Source organism: Polyergus mexicanus, unplaced genomic scaffold (genome assembly GCF_030449975.1).
Source record: "Polyergus mexicanus isolate NDT 795.1 unplaced genomic scaffold, iyPolMexi1.0 SCAF_2, whole genome shotgun sequence".
Lineage (NCBI taxonomy): Eukaryota > Metazoa > Arthropoda > Insecta > Hymenoptera > Formicidae > Polyergus > Polyergus mexicanus.
In genome coordinates this window covers 911,526-937,480 of record NW_027223322.1, presented here as the reverse complement: position 1 = coordinate 937,480, position 25,955 = coordinate 911,526, and the positions used below count along the sequence as shown (strand labels likewise).

Here is a 25,955-nt window from a genome sequence, read left to right as displayed (position 1 = left end):
GGCAAAAACAATAATTGAATTTAAAATGTGAATGTATATAGGATGTAGAAGGAATCAGTTAGTAATGGAATTTTATGTGCTCTCATTTGAGTCTGTATAAAAAAAAATTATACTTTACGTTTACTTTAACTTGAAGACTCTAAGATGAAAGTCGCTATAAGATGATACATCATTTCTCATCGAAACTTTCTGGGCTTATTTCGTAAACATTAATATTTTACTCACCTTGTTCACCGCTACTGCCTCCCTGGGACTGGTAAACTGCAAGTGAGTGGTTGTCGTGATATCGTTCGGCGTTTCGACAGTCATGTTTGGCATTGACGCATCCTTCTGAATAATGGAACTAACAGATGATGGAAGTAGCTTGACTCTCTCTTCAACGATGATTTCTCGTCTTGATTCAACGATTACGCCGCCGGTATGATGCGCGATCTCCTCGTCGATCGGTTCGTCCGCCTGGCTAACGGAGCAACTCACATCCGCGGTGTGAATACCCGAATCCTCACGATCCGTATCGTTCAGGAGTTCCGCGGACGATGACGAGGCGGGATATCGCCGTCCGTAGTCAAGCTCCTCGAGGCTTTGCACACGCTCGAAGGTGTCAGGTCCACTAGAAGCGTCGGCATCTAGGGAATCTAAGCTCCTATGGAAGACGGCACGAGGTACACGGTACTCTGAATCGGGCGACGAACTTCTCTCGCTGGGCGTTGATGTATCAACCCTATTCTCCTGATCTCGAAAACAGAGTGGATGTTTACTGGCATGCGCAGGTGCACGTTTGTCTGCCCCGTCCTTGTTCCTAGCAACGTCATTGAATGCACTGAAGCGATCCTTGATCGTCTTGACGGTTAGCTCGCCATTGCGCAAGCGCGACTCGTTCGTTGTGGTCGGTACCGAGGACTCATCGCTGCTACTGTATTTTTCTAGAGTAGATAGTCTTTCCCTAAGAGGCCTCACCGTCTCCAGATCTTCCGTGCTAAGCTTGCGGTGAACGGAACTTTTGTTCTCTCGCTCCGAAGCTTGTTTCTCCAAATGGGTGAGTCTCTCCCGGATCGAACTCATGTCACCGGATAGTCGATTAAGCGTCTTGTTGGTAGTTTTATCGCCGTTCTCAGTCTCGTACTTTTGCCTCTCAAGACTCGACAGCCTCTCTTTGATCGATTTCGTGCCGGTAAAGTCACCGGATAACCTATTGTTTGTCTTGCTGTCGCTACTCTTCTGTGACGCTTTCTCGAACACTTCGCGTCTTTTGAGTATATCCACCTTTACCATCGATAGAGGCGACTTACTGCTGTCGTCATTCAAGTTCGTCTTGGAACCGTTCATCGACGACTTGGTCGCCTCTAGCTTGGAATCGATCCCGGTTAAAGACCTTCTCGGTATATTCTGCGATACCCTCGAGACGTAACCGCGAATGGCGCCTTCATACGTGTATTCTTCCGGTTCGGGTGAGCTCATCGTCGCGGTAGTAGCAGAATCGTACTCCTGATTGTGACTGTGACTATCGTGAAAACCACTAAATATTTTCCTCGTCGGGGTAGATGTCGTTATTGTCGTAGTTGCCGTCGGCATTGCCGTGGCAGTTTCTGCCGTCATCATCGCTATTGTTGTCGCTATTGCGCTGTTGTCACTGTTGCATTCTGATGTGGTCGCGAGTGTCGTCATTGTTGTCGGCAGCGTTGTAGTAATCATCGTGGATGTAATTACATCGGTAACGTTGTCCACGTCCGAATGGCTTTTCTCGATCTCACTGTCCCTGTCACTCTAAAATTTTACAAGCGAGAGTAATATTATCTCGATCGAATGACAGCTGTGACGATAAGTTCAAAATTAATAATTTTCCGCTGTAGAAAACGGTGTATTTTAATCTCTAACACGCAATGTTACTCTTTTAATATGTCCTATTATTATATACCCTATGTCTTTCGCATATATAAAATACAGAAATAAATCTCAATTAATAAACGACAATTAAAATTTAAATAAGTATTTGTAATAAAAAATATAACATATGTGATATAAACAAACAAACATACGGCGGTTATGGATACATAACGGATGAATGTGTTTTAACAAAATTTCGGTGATAAATTGAATATTATTCATAAGCCTATATACTTTTGAGCTGATACACAAATTTCACAAATTTAATTCCGAGAAAACGAAGCTATTTATAAATTCATAAATAATTTGTAAATGAATCTTGGAAACTCTTCATATAAAATCAATGTGTCGATAGATTAAAAAGTTGCCCTTCGATAAAAGTAAATCGAATGCAAAACGTATTTAAATAGATATGTACCAGAACACTGTGCGTGTCGTCATGCGTATCGCCGCTGACCGAGCTCTTGCCGCTGCTAGTACCGATTCCAAGGTCACTGAGATCGTTCGCATCCTCGTCGTTGTACATAGCCAAACTGATACTCAGTTTGCGACCTCTGTTACCGCGTTCCTCCATCATTTCCGAAAACGTTTTGTTCCGACGACGTTGACGATCGTGTTCCTCCAATTCGAGTTTCTTCACCTCTACCACTCGCTCGATTATATGTTCCTGCCGCTTCCTCCGGCTACTCTTCCAGTTATCTAAATTCTACGGACAAAATATTGGTTTCGTTATTAAAAAAAAGTTGCATTAATCTCTAATTTAATTATTTAAAAAATTATATTGTATATATATATAAGATATACAAAAGTACAATATATGTGTGTGATATTTAATTAACTTCAGTAAAAGATTTGAAGTCTCTTTGTAAATTTTACGGTATTGTATGAATGTGATGAGTTAAAATGTACTTTTATTTTTTAATATCTTACATTTTAATAAAAAAAAATTAATAGAAAAAAAAGAGCAAAATTCAGGAAAAAGATTGTATACATCCAAAATAGATATATATGTCAGAATATCAAGACTTCATAATTGGCTAATTTTAAATAATGTTTGAATAAATTCAAAATTATCGTATGCAAATATAAGTTAGTGAATTGCAATCAAAGTATCTCTCTTTTTTTATTAAGAAGTTGTGTATCGAATTGAAGGCTTACCGATTGCCAATCTTCGGGATCATCGCGAACTTCCTGTTTGATCTTCTTTACTTCCTGAACTTTTTGCAGTTGCTCTTGCGCGGTTCGATATAGCGAACATGGTCCGACCTTGACGAATTGTAAAGGATTGGTTGCTTGCTTGGGAGGCGTTTTTAAAGTAGTTTTCAATTTCGGTGGTTCATGCGTCTGCTATGAGAGAATGGACGAGATCACGTTTCTAGCAATTTTTGTGTTCGCATATTTAATATATATCATAAAAAAACTCGAAACGGTAAGGCAGAAAATTTAGATGAAACTTATACATAGAGTGTACAATATTTTTGTTTGTTTAAGTGGAGTATAATTTTTTCGTGAAAATAAATATTAGAAGAGTGTATCGTCGAATTTTTAAATTTTCCTATTCCATACAAAATTTATCTTCTTTCAAGGAATTACAAATATCCATTTTTATTAATCGCGGATTATATATATTGAATGTAATTATTTGTTAAAAATTCAACGGATATACTAACCATCCTCTCGTTTCGCCGCTCGATTGCGGCGGCTTGCGACGAAGCAGGCATTTCTTCACGCTCTCCTGCCTCTCTCGCTTTTTTCAGATACTCCTCCCCTTCAATGTTGAACGACACTTCTTTGCACGACTCGGTCCATCCTATGTCTTGTTCCTGCCCAAATCAAGTGCTAAAGGTTAATAGAGAACATTTATATAATCAAAAAATTTAAATCATTGAATAATAATAAAATAAAGTAACAGTAAAAACTGTTGATCGTACATATATTTACTGTAATATATTTAACAAAGTAATTAAATTATTTGAAATTTCGATTAAAGTAAAACTAATCGTCGATATAATTTATATATCATTATCGTTTGATGATATTCTTTTTACTACAGTATATATTATAATTCGGCAACTAATTTACAGCTTTTTCTTGCAATGTATAAAAAAATTTAAAGATAAGATCGCTCTAACAAAAGTATTGAAGATAATCTATTTGTATCTTATCAGAAATATATTTTATCCTATAGACTATGCCTTTCATCTATAGGAAATAAGCTCGGCTTGAATCTGCGAGTATTTATCTTGCGTACAAATATTATCATATTCGGTTTATGCTCGCACGTCATATCCGTTATACGTGTGTGTTATTCCCGAAAAGTTTTTATTCCAAAATACGCGCATCGCTTTCCTCTCATAATAGATTAACAAGTTGGCGATAAAAAAAATTATTTACGATCTCCAAAATATTTAAAAATTTCCATCAAGTGATTTTTTAGAAGCATGATATTTTTTGAACACATATAAACTCTGCCAATAATATTTTTGAAAAAAATAAAATAAAATACATATGCTTTTCTCAGAATGAATAAATTTTAAAAAGAGGACATCTCTCAATTTTTAAATATGCTCCGAAGACCCTTCAAGCGATTAAAATCGCATTTTTCTCGACGACCTTGCTGTTGTTCACGGTACAGCAGATCGCGAGACATACTGATAATAGTCGTTCATTCGCTACGACAGAACATGCCGCGTAGACTTCGATACGTCCGATTGCATCGCGTGTCAGTCGGATAAAATTCCTACGATACCTATGACACGCGTAGTCACTTCAATGACATCGCGATCGTGCATGCAAACGCACGGAGATGAACAGCGTGTCGCTTCTCTCTCTCTCTCTCTCTCTCTCTCTCTCTCGCCGCGCAGATCGAGCAAGCAAGCCTTTCAAAGTAGTTCTGGAGCGAACGACGCGGGAATGACGTCTTCGAAAAGGAAATCGACACTAGGATCGCGAAGAAGTCAAGGCTGGATATTTCTGTCGCTTGTTCGCGCACGTAACAGTCTGTTTTCCATCAGCGATTTTATTTGGTTTATCTGAGAGACCGCGCGGTATAAACTGCACAGATAGTCCGATCCGATTATCTCTATCCGTTGAACTTGAATGTAATTTTTTTTATCGTGGTTCTTGTGGAAACTTACTAAGGATGATTGGCACGATTTTTAAAGCTTGCGGCGCAAAAGTATATAATTAGTGTTGTTAAATGGATACTGCATTCGATATTGTGAAAAACGAAGATAAAGTCATTGTAAAAGAACATGGCACGAGGAAAATAATTAATTCGATCCAAGTGACTATAAAAAAAAATCAGGGAGATCTCATGGGATTTTATGGGGATTCGGAGAATTTAAAAAAAAAATTCTTTCTTTGATAATGTTGCTTTCATATTGTAAACAATCGGCAAGTCAAGAGTGTGAATTATGTGTTTAAAATACAATATATTATAAATATATATCTATTTTTTCGTTTATATATCCAATGTCTAACGAAATAATGATTAAGTAGTACATATTCTTTATTGTAATTTTTAGTGATGAAAAGATGAAAATTTTATGCAAGTAAAAAAATGTATATTTATTTTACGAAAACTATTCAGTTCGTCAGTACATTTGCAAATCTAGCACTTGAAATCTAAGATGCTTTGTGTTTTTTCTTCACTCCGTATGAGTGAAAAATATTAGAAAGTACATACAATGAGAAAACTTATTTTTGAAAAATGTACCAAAAAATTTTTAAAATATTCTTTTTATCTGGAATTTTAAACGAAAATACTTGGACAATCGGAGAATTTTCAGGAGAGAAATTTGTTTACAAGATTTGTATAAGAGTGGACACTCTGACAATTAAAATTAATCAAAACAGTTAACAGAATGCATCTAAATCGACTCCCTTAAGTTTTATGAAATATCGCTCAATGCATGACGTTGGCAACTCCGTTTGTATCCCAAATCATGATGGTGGATGTCTGCGGAATCGCATACGTTCTGAAAATATCGCCGTTGCTGTTCCGTGCGCGCAAGTGCATCTAAAAAATCTTCCGAATTGTATGGGGAAAAAAAAAAAAAAAAATTCAATATTATAACAAATCCTACGAGTGTTTTTATACGTATTCGTCCCTTTTCTCGACAGTCGCAACATCGCTTTTCTTCTTATATCCGAAACTTCATCGCGAAAATTAATTTCAGCATTCGTGGAAAACATTTGCGAGAGAGCATGACTGCAAAGTATATAGCCAATATTGAGTATAAATTATTTCTCATGTTTAAACATAAATAATAGTGTTAAATAATGCAGTTTAAATAAGAGTTCTGATGGAAAGCTGCCTTTCTTAATTATGTATTATAATCTCCATATATTGATTGTTCAAATTTTTTTCTATTATTATCACCAATTAGTTTGTCACAACCGACTTCGATATTAGATATCCACGAAGTTTTATCCATCGCCTCGGCAACAGACGATCAGTGTTGCATAATCGCAGTGGGATATTACAGCTGTCGACTATATCCGTATCAGTTTACAAATGTATGCAACTCAGAAAAGTGCAATGATATGATAAACGTTAAAGTAACACGCGTATAAATATTTTCATATAAAGTTCAAGGATGATCGAGTCGCTGGCAACGAGCAAACTGACTTTTTTGCGACGTTCTCTTCGTTCACGTAAATACTCATATCTTTTTTTCGAATGCGACGAAGAGCCGTCGTAACATTTTATGGTGCGTAAAAAGATTATTTTATGCTGCCGTGATCATTGGCTTCGGTCTTTTATTAAACTATGTCAGGATGTTTTACAGTCATCGAGCATTCTGATCATCATAGAACATAGACTATAAACGCCAACCCATGCGCTGCCGCTTTCATAGAATGTCCATTCATCTATGGTTGGTCTCTACCAGCCATATTACATACAACTACTTTGTACCTTTTATTAATATTTATTATTAAGAATCTTTAATATTGACATGTGTCATAAATTATATACGTCACGTCATAAATGCCACCATAAAAAATTAACATGATCTGAGAAAAAGTAAAATGGGATACTACACTGATATATACAAATCTCTTGTATACATCAGTTCAATAAACTTACTATGCAACAGCATAGAATTTAAATATACACACGATGCTTATGAATATATGATGTTATTACTTGTTGTCAAAATAATTCGAAATCGAGATAAACCTATTCGCCATGATAGAAAATCGTTTCACAACAGATGCGGGATTTCTGTTGCGTTTACAAGCCGATTTATCGAACGACATCGTTGAGGGGGGGAAAAAAAAAAGATCATACGCGTGGGCATAAACTGCAAAAATTATATTCGCGTGTATTTTCCCGCTTCTGATGTCACACACGTGGCGAGACGGTAAGATGTAGGGATGACGCTTAATGACGCGCCATTAGAATGAAAAAAATGAAGGAGATGGGGATTTATAACGCGCTTATGTAAGCGACGCTGCTTAAGTCGCGATAAATCCACGACGAAATATCGCAGAGGAGAGCAACCGGCGAATGTGCGATGGTAGTTAGCTCTCCATAACATAGAAGCTAGGCCGGTTTCGCTGTCAGTCCGGGGCCTCTACGACCCGGTACGCACGCATAGATACGTTTCTCGGGGGGGCCCGATCGCGTGATCGTAAGTGTTCCCTCCCCCGAACATGTACATATGTGTGAGTATTTTAGAAATACGATGGAGCAAGCGAGTATCTCTCTTCGAAACATATCTCTCGATTATTTCGTGAAAATTTTCTAATATTTCACATATTACTTGGGCTTATTTATTACCCAATCAAATGTAAAAAAGGAAACGGGCAAAAAATCTAGGAAACGAGATATTCATTATTATTTTCATACTAACGAGCTCGTAAAATATCAAATTAGGTATTAAAGATAAAAAAGACTATGTAATTTATATAAAAATTATGCAGTTTTATGATATGAATTATTTGTTTAAAGATCTGAACTCTTTATGTTATCAATCTCTATCATGTATATCGCATCTCTTTTTTTAAATTAAATTAAAAAAAAAAAAACAAGTAAAAAAATCAAAGTTTTTATGACAAAAATCATATCTTAATCATGTTGTACAATTCGTCGCTTTTTCAACGATAAACAGAGTACGATGGAGTATACGCTCACGGAGGATCATCTTGTGCGCGCGGCGAGATGGTACACGCAACGCTTGTGTGTCCGAGCGTACAAACTGGCCGCTCGCGCGCGCGTCGATCGTGGCGCGGGATGGATGTTTGTGTACGTATGTACGTGTACGTTGTTCGTCCGTGGGGAGCGGTGGTGGCTAGGTCACGGTCAGGGCGATGCCCTCTTCCCTTGGAAGAAAGAGAAGAGGCCGTCGCCGCCGCTGTGTGCGATGCTCGAAGCTGCCTCTCGCTGCTGGGCCACGCGACTCACGGACGCGAATGAGCCTCTCGATATCGGGTGCGTGCTTTACATCGCGATCGGCTCTCGTCGAGAGAACTCAATTAGAGTTAGCGAGGGATAAATCTTCGTCGCGAGGCAGAGATGCCTTCTTGCAATCGAGTACGAATCCGGACAATTGACCGGTTGCACGCGATCGAAGAGAAAAAGCGCGTACAATCGTATGAATTTTAACGAAGAAACGAGATTTTGATAACATCATACATTTATACGTACAGGACAAATTTGCCAACTTTATTCGTGACTTGTTCATATTTATAGAATTGTTAATATGAGAAAAAGCGTCAATATTCGAGAAAATAAACAGGATCGATCCAGTATCTTTGTTCAAAATTCCAAGTAAAGAGAATACTTTAAAGATTTTTTTTTTTCTTGTGCGACTTTCTGAAATAAATTTTTTTTTCTTGCACGCGTTTTTCAATATTTTTTACTCATATGAAGGAAAAACACAACAGATCAGACGTCTCTTAAATTTTAAATGATAGATTTATAAATCTATTGGGGAAAAAAAAAAAAAAAAAAAAAAAAAACTGAATAACTTTCGTAAGATAAGTATTTTTCATTCTGTCAAAATTGGATAAATTAGATTTTCAGGGGTGCAATCTCGCATAAATAAATATGTATCAAAATATAATGGAGGAAAATAATAAATAATGTATTTCTCGCAGATATAAAAATTAAAATTTATAATGAACCTTTACTTTCTTGATTTTAAAAATTGCTTTTAAAAATTCGTCTCATCGCGTTGCAAGCGCAAAGCAATCTTCTACATGACTATATATTACGATACTATCTTGTTTGCGTATATGGAAAGAACAAGAGAAAAGAAATGATACCTGTATATGCATTTTACAATGACTTGTCAGTGCCGTTACACGCGTGGCGTATGCATCGCGGCAGAATCCGTTCGCTAATTATAAGTAAAGAGAAAACGGAGAGGGGGAGGAGGGGGGGGGAGGGAAGAGAGAATGGAGATATTCAATGAAGGCATGGTCGGCATCGTTTGCTTCGCGTCTCGATGCAATAAATGCTCGTTGTATAAATATGCATAGCGCGTCCGTCGTATCTCGGGTGACGACGGGTTATCTCGTCATGTATATGGGGAGGTCGTTTCCAAGTGTCATCTAAATTCTTGGGCGCGCGCGATACGCGCTCGTCGACGTCTTCGGGATGCACTTGAACCAGGAAATCGTCCGCATCCTTGGCGCGCGACGGCAATAAATAGACGTTCCCCGGCTGCTGGCACGCGCAAAGATTAATCGGACGTAGCATCGCGTCGGCGGCATCGCGAATTTCGCGAGATTCACGAGCTATCCTATAAATCCAGGCTCTGGATGTAGATCGCCGTGGTTACGCCCTTAAGTCTCCTTCGTCAAGGAATACACGCGTCTCTATCTCCGCGAGAAAATGTGGACACTCGCGGATTCAGAGATAAACTGTTTGGGGAAACTTGTCAGTTAATTTAATTGTCAGGTGATAATAATGTGACTTCAGTCATAAATATAGAATTAATTTTTCCAAGAATTGTACTATTTAGACATAGTTACATAAGCAAAGGCGCGCGTGAAAACTCTCTCTGTTAATATTTTTAAACCCTTAATTAATTATTAAAAATCACATTATTGATATTTTTTTACAAATATAGGTGATATTTAATTTTTAGAGTGGCACCTCAGATACACGGAACTTTAAGAGTAATATTTTTTTACCATGTTTCTAGGATACATCTAGCATAGCATAAGAACGACAAAGGGAAGGACATCTTACGGTAAATCTCACGTCGGTTCTCTCTTCTTCAACTCGTTCCGCTCTAGTTTCTACAGTACGGTGAAAACTCATTTCCACCTCTACTTACTATAAGTTTTGCGATATATTATTATGCGACAATGTGTATGTCGTCAAAGACGACCGTGCTCGCGGAAAATTAACGCTATTATATCACCATCGAATATGTCGTCTTATTGCGAAATAGTGCATATACTGCTCATACTAGAGCGAAACTACGATTTACAAACTTAATATTCATAGTTCAATTATTAGTTTCATCCGCCCATCTTTCTATCTAAAAAATAAAAATGAAGATTTGACATATATAAAATATTTCTGTCAAACATCTTGAAAAATATTTTCTCGTTTATAAAATAATAACATTTATATAAAAAGTCTAAATAATACTATAGCTTTGCAAAAATATTTTTTCCCCATGATTAAATTGCGCAATTTTTTTCGTTCTGACATTTATATTAATTTCTGTATCAAGTCTTTAAATTTTTTCACATTTACCCGGGCCATCTCTCTAAAAATATTTGTAATCTAAGAATGATAAATATAAAATCATACACATCGTACAAAAAGAAAGAAGAAGGAAAAAAAAAATCTGACGAGCCGCTGATTTTTCACGTTCGCAGGTGATATCTCAATGAGTGTAATTGTATTATACCGCAACCTTACAACATTCCGACACGTGATCCGTATGGACGTGTGGTCTCGCGTATCGGATTGTAAAAATAAAAAGAATAAAGATTTCGACGACCTACATTCGACGTTACGCCATGCATCCGTTCCTCGTGCACAATAGTTGATGCTGAAATTACATTGGGTTAATTACGATTTATCCAGCTTACGAAGGCGATTATATCGTCTCTGTCCGATTGGCTGGTACAACGTAATTAGCATCTAGTGGCACGTTATAGAAATTGCTCGCCCACCCGATTCTTGAACATTTTGTAACGAAAGTTCTTTCCCTACAACAAAAATAAAACCGTGCAACGCGATTTAAAATAAAGTAAAATATATAAAAAAAATATACAATATATATTTTGCTATAAAGCCAATCGGTAATCAAAAATCGTCAAATATTTTGTATTACGTCATAATACAGTAATGTATTATTTCATAACCATTTCATTTAATATTATTATAATCTTTTATTTTAATATTATTATAATTTTTTATTTTCAAGATTCAGTTAAACTGTGTCACTTTTAGTTTATTTATAATAAATAATTTTTTTAACTTGTTATAAAGATATTTAATTTATTTATTTATTTTAATAATAAAAAAAGAAGCCTATATATATATATATATATATATGATATTAAGATATATTATTTGCAGCAACTGACACTTGGCTTTGTTAAAGGTTAAATTACTTACGAAATGTGTAATCGTCGCTTTAAAGGAAAGAGAAAGTACATTGCGTGAAAAGCGAGAATGCAGGTCTTATGATTACGAAAGAGCGATTTTCTAAAACAAACGTACATGCATACATTCGACATAAAAATTGTCTCGTGCGTTTGCATATTTCAGTTGTTATCCTTGACGAAAATTGCTCGGAAAGGTTGCTTTCGAATCGAAAGAGACGAAAGAACGACGAAATTAACAAAAGTACAATAGCAATCCATTAATTTATTATAATTATAATTTATTAATTTATTATATTATAATTTAATTAATTAATTATTAATTTATGTCTACTCTCTTTTATTTACGCTTACTCTTATGATAAGAGAGAAAGAGAGAGAGAGAGATGATAATGACATTATAATTAATTCTATATTAATTTCAAATTAACTTTAAATATTTATTTTTTTTACCAGATTTAAATTAAATTTTCTTCTCGAAATCACATTTTTTTTTTTCTTTCAAGTTACGTACATTTCAAAACTGTAATTTTTTTTCTTATCACATACATATTTCAGAATCTCATCAGTGTTCCTTGAACAAGATCGCCATATTCTAGATTTATATTTACCCTTACTAGCACAGGGCAAAACAGGAACATGAATGAAAGGGAGCGATAGGCAAGCTGCCAAAGCGTGAGCTATTAATACAAGCGATACGAGGGCGGAGAAGCTGGAGCTGGTTTTGATCGCGAGACGTCGCATCACGCTCGAATTCTCGTTTACGATTTCTGATCAATCGCAGACACCGTCTCGACATCAATCGTGCGTAATCTACATATCGTCGTAGAGACTACGCATTCACGCAGTTCAAGGTTCGGTACGTACGAAAAAAATTTCACGACGCGCGGTGGCGACATATGGTGTGCACGTGTATTCTCTCTCTCTCTCTCTCTCTCTCTCTCTCTCTCTCTCTCTCTCTCTCTCTCTCTCTCTCTCTCTCTCTCTTCTCTCTTTACGGTATATTTTCTCAGTCTGCATTTATGCTTAGTTAGGTCGAAATATGAGCAAGATCATGGAACGTTATGCCTCCCGGCCAGCAATATACAGAGTGTTCCCGGATTAAATGGCCAAACTTGAAATATGAATTTAGGATCTTAAAATAAGAAAAAATTCTCCTCTGGAAGTATGCTCGCAAACGCTTCGTTCAAGAGATATTGACTTCTAAAGTTATGAACTATAGGAACGAATAATTCCGAAATGTTTCTCTTTATTTTTGTTTTGAAGAAAAAGAAGTTTATGAAGTGCCTATTATACAATGACATTCAATCACTAAAACGAAAGATAGTGCAAGCGTGCAAAAAAATGACAGATATACAATGTCAATCAGCCACTCATTCTGTCATCGATAGGTGCAATGCTTGTCTCCGAGCTGGAGGTCATCATTTTGAACAAAACATTTAATTATTATATTTTGATTATTGTACAGCAATAAATAGAATAAACCTAAATGATTTCCAAATTATTTGTTCCTATAGTTCATAACTTCAGAAGTCAATATCTCTTGAACGAAGCGTTTGCGAGTATACTTCCAGAGGAAAATTTTTTCTTGTTCTAAGATCCTAAATTTGTATTTTTCAAGTTTGGCCATTTAACCCGGGAACACTCTGTATATTTTTGGAGTTAGTATTGCGCCAGCTTCTCTCCATCAGGTAGTAAGAAGATCGTAAAGATCTCCGAAATTCAACGATCCGACATCGTTGAATTCCCGCGAGATTAGCTTGGTGATAAATTGTGCATATCAGATAATCCGAAATTCATGTCGTCGTGTACATTGATCTTTATGAGAATGTTTGGAAGACTAAATCACACACACACACACACATACACACAAACTTAATTTACTAATATATTTTTTTAATTTATTAATATATATTTTTTAATTTACTTAAATCATTAATATATATTTCTCATTTTTTTAAAATATATTTATCACATATATAATATTTATATATGTATTGCAATTCTATCAGTAATATTATTAATCTATTAGTTATTAAAGTATTATACTATATTCTAGGGAATGGCTTTTATACCATTCCTGATAATTTATTTGAAATCAAAAGAGACGCATAAAATACGCGTATGATTGCCCGTATACCACGTTTAATAACTACGCAAGCCGACCGTAAATTTATTATATACCTCGTTTATCTTGATAACGTAATGCGGATAAGATATGAGTTTTTGCGGATAAAAGCAAACACGGCGCGCGGGTGAAGGTATACAATGTCAAAAAGATGTTTCGTACACACAAGGATATCGTTTCATTATGCTTGCTTGGGAAAAAGTCGAATGTAAGATACAACTGCTGAAGCTACCGTAGGCACGAAATAAATCATATTTTAATTTTATTTAATCTTTATTTTTATTTATACTTAATATTTCTTGTCGTGGAGACGTAAGTTGCGCAATTTACGGTTTATAATTTATACTGTATCGCTGTAAATAAATTTATTCATAAAACAGATGCGAATTGTTTATAGAAGTAAATAATTATTTTTAACAAAATAAATTTATAAAAATATTATTCTATTTATTTTATAAAAAAATAATATAATTTATAAGAGTACCTAAAACAAAATATAAAAGAAAGAACACTTCCTTTCATTTCATTCTAAAACAAACAAATGTTTTTGCTTGCATTTTGTCAAGTGCGTTTGCTTCAGAGTCTCTTCTACTCGTGTACGATTCATTGTTTTTAAAAGCGATGAAAAAAGAAGAAGAAAAAAAGATAGTGCATCGCGCAAAGTACATTCACCCCGTTTTACCTATCAATGCGTTGCACCAAATGACCAGTCAGTTCCGCGCGTGTTCTCGACTTCCTTCTTCCTGATATCGAGCCAGATTATCCTCGCGCGAGTGAAAGGAAAGATCCGAAAGCGTTCCCGAACGTTCTCAGACGATTCCCGAACGATTTTATTTACCCTCGTCGACTGCTGGCTCGACGACGAACGTTACCCGAGGAAGGACGAGGACGGAAAAAACAAGTCAACGACATCCATGAACGGCCCCGTAGCTGCAGTCCGGCTCGTAAAAGAGTTTAGTGCCGGTTGTGGGACGAGGTCGTTCCTCGGAGATGACGTACTAAAATTTATAGTGGACGTGCGCAGCAGCCTTCTTTCGATGGTATATATGTATACTTGGTTTGTACAAGCTCCATTGGGATGTGTGTTTTCTACTTTGTTCGGTACCGTTCGGACTATTTAGAATAATCTCGTCTTCGTGCGAAAAAACCAGAAACGAAAACTTTTTATTATATCCTACACTTGGGTCATTAAATTGAGAGATATTGTAGTGATATAAAGTCAGACGAGTAAATATGTATAAAAAAGAAAAATTTTTAAGCGCGTATAACTTATTAGTTAGTTTTGTCCACAATTAATTTGGCAAGCACTACTCGCGCCTTTTACGATTTTTATTGTGTTTTGTATATATATTTTACAAATAAAATTATGAAAAAAATTGTTGTCATAAAATAAAATTGGACTTACATTTTTTTTTTTCAACAGATAATTGACTTGAATTGTATTTTTATAACAATTACATTTTAATATATCCGTGTATAATTGAGCGCGATCGAGAGAATGAATCGATAATGAAAATAATCCAGTCTACGAACATTCCAAGCAGAGATGTCGGCGCCGCGAATGAAACGAATTAATGCAATTCACATGATTAGCAATTTCGCAATTTGTCGTCGAGGCCGGTAACGGGTTCTACCGCTCGTAGGAGAATGTCATCGAACATTGTAATTTGTTGAAAGTGGCGCGCACAAATCCGGCGCCGACAGTACAACATTATGAACAGACATGGATTCTAATTAAACAAAGCGCTCGTTAACTGCTTCTTTTATCAGGCTATCGTAAATTTTTTTTCTTTTCCTCGAACGGTTAAATCGTTAAAATATCGCACAATATCAAAATTATTTTAACACACTTTATATATAAGTTATATACTCGGCTAAAACGAAATTATTCTAATGCATATTCGCGCGACGATCTTTTTCTTTTTATAGAGCAGAAAATCTGAGGATAATTTGAAAAAATTAAATGTGCAATGCAATGTTGTATTAAAAAAAAAAAACGCAAGTCTTTTAGTCTTATAATCTCGTTTACATTCCTTTTGAGCGATAAAATATTGTATTAACGCTAAATGTTACACAATGTTATAATGTATTATTAAATTATAACAAAGAAAAGAGCTTAGACGTGACTAGAGAATTCTATTCTTTTTATTTTGTTTAATTAGATTTTTCTGTACTTATTTTCAGCGATTTTAAAACTAAATATTGATTTATGGAAATAAATGTACGTGTAACGATAACTTTCGTGATATAAATATTAAATAATAGGCAATCAAGTTTTCCATTTCTTTGTAAGCAAAAGTGATAATCGATTTTTTTTTTTTTTTTTTTTTTTTTTACCGTCTACAAAATGAATCGGACTTTTGATAGCTTTTACAGCGACGTAAACACGGATCGCGCAGCCTTTCAAAAATAAGTCGTTTCCGTGGAAATTCAAGAGTCAGTGCAAGAAACAACAAATCTTCGTACTTTTAACCGAAGTCCAACGACTTCAAAGTAGGAATATAGCACCAAGGGTGAAATAAAAGGACTTAAAATAGCTATGGGCCGTCTGTTTTCGTCCGATGACCCATCTGGGCTTTTATAAGAATAGGCGCCATATATATATTCATGCAAGCGGCTTTGCACAGACAAATGACACACGTCATTTAGAAAAGTGCAACTTGTGCGCGTTTATTTGTCAGTTTTCAAGAGTTTTGTATAGTTGCGGAAAAAATTGATATCCCATAAAGTGTCAATCAAAATTAACAAAATTTGCTTATATTTTACAGTATTTCGACGATTTTACATCATTAATTTTTTTTTATTATTCTCGATTTTTTGTTCTATAGAGAGAAAAATTATGCAAGAAAATTGCAAACGCAAAATATATATTTTTAACACACTTTTTTCCTTAATAATTTTTGTGTATCAAATATACAATTATTTTAAAAAAAATTATACTTTGATATTGAAAGAAATTCTCTCTTTCTCTTTCTTTCGACAAAAAAAAAAAAAAAAAAAAAAAAAAAAAAAAAAAAAAAAAAAATCATATAATTATATCATCGAATACCTTTATCGATCGCATTCAAACTGTTCATTCTTCATCTTTCGTATATATAAAATCATGCCACCGACGTTCACTTTTATCTTCGTTTGCTTGAGGGAACAATCTTGCAACCTTTTGTTTCATATTTCCTTTTCCTTCACTCTCTTCTTTTTAAAAGCTTACGAAATTATATCTTTCCTTTTGCGAAATAATAGCATGTCATCTCTCACAGTTATTTGAATATATTTTCTCGCCATTATACGTAAGTGGGCGAGATGTTGTTGAAAATTAGTAATTTCATTTATTTCCATAAATACTTTATAACAATTATTCATTAATATCCATGGCGTGACAAACCGATAGCAATTAACTTTATAAAAATAAAAAAAGATATATATATATATATATATATAAGAAAAGCAAAAATAATAAAATACCAACAAAGACGTTCGTTTACGAGGCCAACGCTCCCTCAAGACCGAGTTACATAATCCTGTCATAATCCTATGCTACGTTAAACTGAATGAATCGATGCCTCTTTTTTTACCTCCATTTGTAAACAGGAAGTAAAGTTGAGTTGCGCGCCTCTTATCTCATGCATGTACATATATATATACCATTATAATTTGCAATTTATATCGCGCATTTACATGTCAAGTCAATCAAATGCGATGTTCGAAGACGGGGATTACCGTTAACCGGGCTTCGATCGTTCGGATTTTTCGCGTTGAAATGCCCGTCGTTGTCGGTATATCGCGGTCTTTCACCGATAAATTTTCATAGATCGTTCGAGTAACTCCTTATCGCGACGAAATTGCTTCGTAAAAGGCCACGAGATCGAGATCGGCGTTTATAAATCGCGTTGGGGAACCCATTAAGGAGATGGCGCACGCGCGAGATGCAATCTCACGTTCACTGGGAGCAACGCGTTATCCGCGTTAAAGATCTCGCCATCGTCGGACGAGAAACTGCTACTGCCCTTTCCATGGTTTTCTAACTAACTTGCCTCGATACCCACGAGGGTCCACGCGACGATATCGGGCGATACAATAGTCTCTTTTGGAGATAATTGATTGAACACATATTGTAAATCAAAGTATTTTATGATTTCAAATGCAAAAAATAATTATTTCTAAAATTCTCTCTTCTTTAAAATGTAGCATTAAAAATTTTTTAAATCAACAAACTTTGACGAGAGAAATTTTTAACAATTTCATAATACAATACTTTATAATTATTTATATCGCGCAGTGTCATTCGGAGACATTCTTCTAATCTAGTCTATTCTAGCAAAATTGTTTTTTTTTTTTTTTTTTTTTTTTTTAGTTAAACAATATTACAATATTATAATATTTTTGTTGTTTCACATATGTTTTTATCGATGTTTAAAGTTACGTTAGTATTTTTAAAATTGTGGATATAAAACGTGAAAAAGACCAGCCTCTAACATTCTTAAAAAAAAAATTATCAAATTTTTATATCACTAGAGTAGACTGAGACCTTAAGATAAAATATATTGTCAGACGGTTGTGTATCATATACCGGATATCCGGATATAGCAAGAAGGATGCCGATTCAGAGATCTCGTCGTCTAGATACCTACGTATAGTATTCATATCCGAATATCGACTCGAAAACTATTAACTGCCTGTCATCGTCGCGGATAGAGATCGAATGTGAATTTCACAAGAAGTGTTTCCTCGTGTGTCGCCATTTCTGCGATATCGTACGCATACGATAAATGCGGGTAAAATGTATCGAAGGACTAGAGGAAACAGGAAGAATCTCTTTGCGCGCGAACGAGACGCGACTCGCGGTTGCATCGATTTCCCTCCGGTTGCGGCTCAACCGGAATAGAAGACGGGTTCACTGGAAGGCATCGACGAAGCCGGCAGTGTACGTATGTACACTCCGATGGCAAGGGTAGAAAGTGAACGTAAACGTGGAGTGTACGAGAGAGGAGCGGCGTTCCTCCATTCGAGAGGAAACGCAAGGACGTGGCACCGGCACGAGCGAATTCTTTCGTTCGTATAGTAATAATATATACGCATATCGTGTATATACTAACACACACACATAGCTACACGTGATTCTTTTATCTACATGCTAGCTGGTTACACCAGAGCTCCGTGACGCTTATTCCAAGTTATTTTATATCCCAGTATCCAGCTCGCCTCGAACTCCTCCTACCATTTTACCTTTTACGATTTATATTTGCGTGTTGTATACATAATACATGTACGTATAATACTCGCGCGTATTAATTATATATATGCCGTGTATCTACATATTATAGGAACGGTCGGGATTTCGAGTTATACTCTCTCTCTCGAGAGAGAGAGAGAGAGAGAGATATCTTCAAAATCGCAGGTAAAAAGAACATTTAAAAAAAATTGTCATACAACTTTCTAAAATAATAACAGAGGCACAATAGTAGCACTTGATTGTTTCTAAAATAAATTTTTTTCATTGCCTACATTTTCTAATGTTTTTCACTCATACGAAGAAAAGATACAGAGCTTGTTAAATTTCATAACTGAATAATTTTTGTAAGGAAAGCATTTTTCACTTGCATGAAATTTTCACTTTTTTATCACTAAAAATTACAATAAAGAATATATGCTGTATATTCAATATTTCGTTAAGACATTGATTATATAAACAAAGATATATGTATATATATATATATATATATATATATATATATATATATATATATATATATATATATTTGAATATATTTAAAATACATAATTCACTTGGCGACTGTTTACAATATGAGAGCAAAATTATGAAAAAGAGAATTTTTTAAAACTTCCCATGTCCTAACAAAATTCCAGAAAAGTCCCTGATTTTTGTTCAAGTACAAAAGAAATCTCTGAGAATTCTAGATTTTCCATAGTTTTTTTTTCAGGGAGTAGACACTGCTCAAGAGACGCGAAAGATGTCGACGCGTTAAATGTCAAAGATAATTTTGTTTTCTGTGCTTCTTCCTTGTTATTTCTAGAACATACGCACCTTTAGATCGAAATAATTATAGCGTCGAAACTATCCGAGTGATCATTGTCTTTTCTCTCGAGACACATCTTATCAAATAACATTCGTGATACGTACATCGCTGCGCTTCGATATTTCAGAAAGCGTAGCGGAAATTCAAGATGGGTGGCCGAGGCATTCTTGTGTTCCTTCTCTTCCTTTACAAAGTTGCCTATGTTTTATAGCCTTCCTTTCGCCGTTATAAAATCGGAGAACTCGCGATTTCTATCGGGCATTACACAACGACCTTGCTTGTAATGACGTTGTTGTCCGGGAACGAGGTTCGTCGCGTTTTATGTATATCCGCGGCAAACTATCGTAATTCTTGCCAAGGGGAAACCGCTTCTCTCCGAATCAAACCGCGCAGCTTAAGATATCTTTTGTAAGAGCAATATCGATGTAACTTTGATTGTGTATTATTAGCATCTTTAATTAAAAATAATAAAAACATTAAAAAGCCAGGTGAAAAAGCAGCGATTAAATTCACCGATAAAGCAAGAACGCGTTATAATTAATACGTTTCTAAAATTCTGTAATTATATGAAAAAATATCGTGTAATTAACACGCCGTACATATATAATCAAGTGTATTATAAACGCTCATCGCATATCGGGGGTATGAAAATTCGATTCTAAACAAATATATTATATATAATAATATAATTAATTATTTATAATTTTATCATTAATTCCTATTATTATAAACGACAATAATTGTAATTAAATTCTGAATGAAAAGGGGAAAGATTAATTTCGTCCAGCCGTTATTATTCAACAATATCTAACGTCATCCTAGCAAAACGAGTTTTATTAGTGTTATATCCCGCGCGTAAACACACGCGTAACTTGGACGCATGTGCGAACTCTGTCTGTCTGCCGAGAAGTCGTTTGCATAGTAGCCTTTCCTGCATTTTTACTTCCACGTTTGCGGTTTACCATTAATTTCATAACGTTGTCTCGGAACGTTGCAACTCTATGAAATATGTATATTCGCATAAGCAAGCAAAAACACGCTCGTATGTTTCCTCGGTGTGATTATCGAGTAATTAATTCTACTTTAGTACCACACCGATTTTACAGTCGCACAGATATCGCTATAGGGTTCTTTCGATACGTACGTTTCGTTTGAACAGCCATTACAGTTATAATTATTACTTGTCGATCAATAAATAGGTAGACTTTAAGTAACACGATCCAGACGTTAAACAACAAATCTAGCCATTGAAAGCATTCAATTATAATTCCGCATAATGGAAAACCTTTTGAAACACGATTTTTATATAAATCTAACTTGTTATGAAAAAGTTCTAAAGGCAAAAATAAAAGAATAATATTCACGTTTTTATCTATTTATTCTATTTATTTGTTAGAAGAGAATTCCCTTTCTTTTTTTTTATTTTAAGCAATTGATTTTATATATATCTGGAAAATACAAATATTGTATATATACATATACACGAATTTACCTGAAATTTATTGTATTCCCAGCGTGTTGCTTCAAAGTTAATGATGCAGAAATTTCAAATAAAAGTCTAATAAAAATACGCCAAAGTCATAGATTGGCATTACTACAACGTTATTATGAGAACTATTTTGCCTCATATTACGCGAATGCACTTTTGCCCGTCGTGTCGCCATTTAAATCGCCACGTAAGACTACCTAGCCAAAAATACCGATTATCTTGAGAATGTCTGGATCGATGCCAATTGAGTACGCAAAAGAATACCAGGCTAATAATGTAATCTTTCTGACCTCCATGACATATTCGAAAGAATTTCATTGAAAAAAATATAGCCGTCGAAACAAACGTAAAATTAAAATGGGCTATACGGAGAGTTTACGTAAGCTTCGCGCGTTAATAAGTTTTTCTTTATTTTCGATTAGGAATCCAATCGGTCGAGCTGATCGCGAGGCGTATAATTACCCAGCGTTACGGATTGTTTCTGCAGCAAAAATAGAGTTTGAGTCACCAAGTTGTCAGTCGGCCGACAGCTTCAGATCAGGGGAAAAGAAACAGAGCCGGAGATGAAACGAACATTTTTACTGCGGATTCTACTCTCTTTAATCCTCCCGTACATTTCTAAATATACACGGTATTTAGAGTAACAGACGTACAGATAGTAGAAAAAAATCTACAGTATATTTCTAAACTGTTTGAACAAGCTTCGCAGACGTTTCGTTGAGCAATCCGCAGTCTATTTTTCCTTGACGAGAGAATTTGACCGACTATTCTCTCTCTCCCCCCTACTTCCCTGTCCGGGAATTATTTGAAAAGAAAGTAACGTTTCGCGTAAATAGGTGATACATAATAAATATCTGTCGTTTCTAAAAAATAACGATGCACGATTATAAATCAAGCGAGACGAGTGCTGGATACACGGATTTTTCCTCGTATCGAACGCGTCGTCGTTTCATTCGACCAATCATATGGAATCCATACTTTACCGTATACGAGCGCGTATTTCGAGGCGACGCGACACAGCCTACGGGAGAATGTTACTCTGGCCGGTGTCCAGTATCCAAGGTCCAGTTCTTCCTCGAGAGCATCGAGTGGCCTTTCCTTAAACCGCGCTTCTCGGAAGATCTACCTGGGAACCGTTACGATAATACGGGCGGCGGTCGTTGCACGTCGGGACGGATGCGAAAATCGTTTTGTGTCGAGAGAGGTTCGTTCCGCGACCGTTTCACGCGCGGCCGAAAAAAATTCTTCGGCGACTCGGAGAAACGATGCCGACTCGACGGAAACATCTCGGGAATCTTTCCCGAAGAAATGTAGCCGCGGCGCGGCTACATTGCCGAGGGATAAAATCGCTTCGAGTCGAGCGTAATCGAGCGCGTATCGATGTAACAATTAACGAGACGAGATAAGAGCTATAGAGTACGTTGGTTTGTTACGAAGAGCAGGATCTTTTAAATTTTTTGCGCGAAAAGGAGAGGATTTTTTAATATATCTCGAATAGTCACAAAGCTCGTCGAATACGCAAGTTACTACTCGGTCGTGTCTAAAAAATTGATGAAACAGAGAACGAGAGACTCTCGAGACTGTTGGCGGTGCGGACATCACGAACGTTTCACGATGCAGCTGTTGTCTAAATCCGCAACTAATCGTCCTCTTCCGTAGAGGCAACTCGGCAAAGTGGAATGCCACTTAATTCTCTCCTACCACTTAAAAAAAAAAAAAAAAACTTGACTTCCTTATAATTTTTTCTTATATTCTGTGTGCTAATCTTAATTTTTAATTTACATATATTGGGTTGAACGGAAAGTTCGTTCCGTTTTTTACTAAGAGACGAAAAAGAGCGAAAAAATAGCACGAACTTTCCGTTCAACCCAATGTATGGTATGCAATTTTTTATTTAAAACAAATTACATATGCGATAGTATAATATAAAATAATGATTAATGTAGGAAAAATTGAATGCGAGGAATATTTTCGTCTCTCATTTATTTTTCTATTAAAATTCTAATAATAAATAATTTTATTAAAATAAACTGTAAAAAAATCATGTCTTAAAATCACTTATATTAATAATTGTTTACAAACTAAACAGAGACCTGATTTTCCAGATCAGCCGCAGTTTCGTCAAATAAACGATATTGTTTTCAAATCACCGATAAATAGACATGAATATATTTTTAAAAGAAAGGAGATTAAGAAAAAGCAAAAAGTAAAAAAGAAAAATGACAATTATAAATAGTTTTGTTTGAGTCCACGTTCAGGGTTTAATTATTTCGCATGCGAGTCCGCAAAGACGGAAATCTACGCTAAAACTCGTTGCGCAAAGGATGTCCGGGATCCCGTTTCACGATTCTCGAGTGACGAAAGAATCGAGTACGGAGTAATATCATACGCATGTTAGAATATCCATGAACGGAAACACTATACTGGACCGACTTACATATGTGTATAACGTATATGTTTTGTTCGCGTGGTTTATTATAGTACATATGTGAGAATAAAAATCCTTTTCTCTTTCTCAATACGATACTTGTTTTAGAGATTTCGCGTTCAAATATTTTATTACATTTCTCTTATTACATTATTTGCATTTTTCATATAATTTAAAGTCCATTCGAGTAATCGTGATCTATTCCCCATTCCATTTTTTTATTATATATTTTAATTATATATATTTGTATATATATCCCTATTCTTTAATTCAATAACAGCAGCTGTATATAATTGTTTGAAAATTATAATAATTTATTTAATAGTCATCATATATATAATAAAAAATAAGAATCAATTCTATCAAAACATTGACGAAATAAATTTATTCCGACGGGATATATATTTAACCCAATTTTTGTTATCGTGTTATTATAATTTTGCTCATGTTGCAATTGCGTGCAATGCAGGCGTTAAATTCGAAAGAGATATAAAGAATATCTAAATTATGAATACTATAGCTCTCTAAAACAATTATTCCAACGAGCGGAAGTGAGAATAAGTTGTTTACCGTAAGAGAGTAAGCGTGTGTTATTCGCATTAATTAGCTTTCGTTAATTTACTCCTCACTTGTGCGAAGATCAGATCACGCATTTGACGCACTTGTATATAGGAATGATCTCTTCAATTTCCGTATCTGGGAAAAGTAGAGGAAACTTGACAATCTTCGAAACATGTTCACGTCGTCGTTTTAATTGACGTTTCGCTCGTTGCAACGGACGACCGATTTAAAGATTGTCGCCCGACGCGCCTTATTCACCGAGAGATTAATTAGGTGGATTAACGTAGCGTCGTGGAGCGGCGATTAATACGGCCCCCCAACTCACATACCGATTAGATCGTTCATCTTATTTTATAATAAGCGAAAGTCAACGCGCCTCTCTCGCGTGATCGAATTAATTACTCTCACTACCGTGAGAATCCATCTTACTCGCGATCTGATACGATTCACATTTCGAATTGTCATTAAAAATGTGATTCGGATTAATCACAATTTTATTTAACATGATATTTTTTCATCAATTATAATTCTCCTCAAATCAAGAACTCGATCCTACACACATACGAGTTTAAATCCATTCTCTTTTCTGTACTTTGATAAGACTCATCCTTCTTGCAGAGTTTTATATATATTGTATAATAATGTAGCAATATATAAATACGTTGCGCGTATGTGTTTAGTTTATCGAAGAAAAAATGTTTTTAATTTTAATTTAATTATACGTTTTAATAGAGAAAAAAAAATGTATAAATAATGAAACGAGTTTTGGGAATGAGATGGAATTTTTCTGATGTAAAGTGTTCTGTCAGCGAGAAGCGCGTTAAGGATATATCCAAATTTTACTTTTTTTTTTTTCCAACATACCAGATGTGAAATATTAATTTTCCGAATGCATATTTTCGCGATATGTACGGAAAGGAAATTAAGACAAGATAAAAACGACAGGAAAAAAATTCAATTCGAATAATACGCTTAACACACACCATACAATGTAGCTTAATCCGAAAATTACCCGGAGGGGGAGAAAATTTCTAAGTGCAGGTGCGAAGTAGAGAAACGCGTAGAGATAGATATCGTAAGATATCGTTTCACGTCCGTCTTATGCATTCTAGCGTTAATATAATAACAGTTCTGTGAATCAAACGTAAGATTACATTATATTATACGTACAAATCTTAGTGTGTCGTAATCGATCGCGCGAACGTGAAGAAAGAAGAAGCACACGTATACGTGCGGCTTCGATGCGGGTAAGAATCTCCTTCCGTGGAACGAGGAAACGTTATTCTCGAGGCGTGGCACATCAGCCGTAACGTAATCACCGCACTTTCTGACTGCAGGTAAAACGCGCATATACCCGCCCAAGTTATACAACTCGCGATATATAGATGTATATACGATATATACACTCAGTACTTTTTTTCATTTAAAATAATATAATAGTTAATAATAATAATTAATAATTATTTTTTTAAGTATAAGTTTGTTTAAATAATAATAATAGTTTCCTTTAAATAAATAAAAAGTTATTTTGTTTTTTTTTCGCTCATACTTCTGTAAAAGCAATATATAAGTGACAAGATTTTACGAAGGGCAGTGATAATTTAATTTTATATTGTACATTATCAAATTTATCATCAAAATATTTTGCAAAACTGTATAATAAAATAAATATACTATCCCGTTTAAAAAATAAATTTGTCACGAACGGCATTAAGAAAGAAATTATTTACATTTTAATTTAAATAATTATATAGATTTCCTTATAAACAAAAAATAACTTTTTTTTTTTTCAAACATTTTTAAAACTCTCTTAATATATAAGAAAATAATTGAGTGTGTACACTTAAA

The 25,955-nt window shown here is 35.1% G+C and overlaps 1 protein-coding gene across 8 annotated transcripts in view; it reads right to left on the bottom strand.

Moving 5' to 3' along the window:
• Smash (smallish) overlaps positions 1 to 25,955 on the bottom strand; it is a 55,955-nt gene that overhangs the window by 10,662 nt on the left and 19,338 nt on the right. For 2 of the 8 annotated variants that reach the window (XM_070313061.1, XM_070313067.1), the window contains exons 1-5: positions 10,861 to 10,922; positions 3,555 to 3,707; positions 3,043 to 3,231; positions 2,303 to 2,590; positions 226 to 1,764 (exon numbers count right to left, since the gene is read on the bottom strand). In XM_070313061.1, the coding sequence (XP_070169162.1) occupies positions 226 to 1,764; positions 2,303 to 2,590; positions 3,043 to 3,231; positions 3,555 to 3,707; positions 10,861 to 10,881 (2,190 nt within the window). In that variant the 5' untranslated portion in view covers positions 10,882 to 10,922. The other 6 variants (XM_070313096.1, XM_070313077.1, XM_070313116.1 and 3 more) reach the window with 6 other exon arrangements.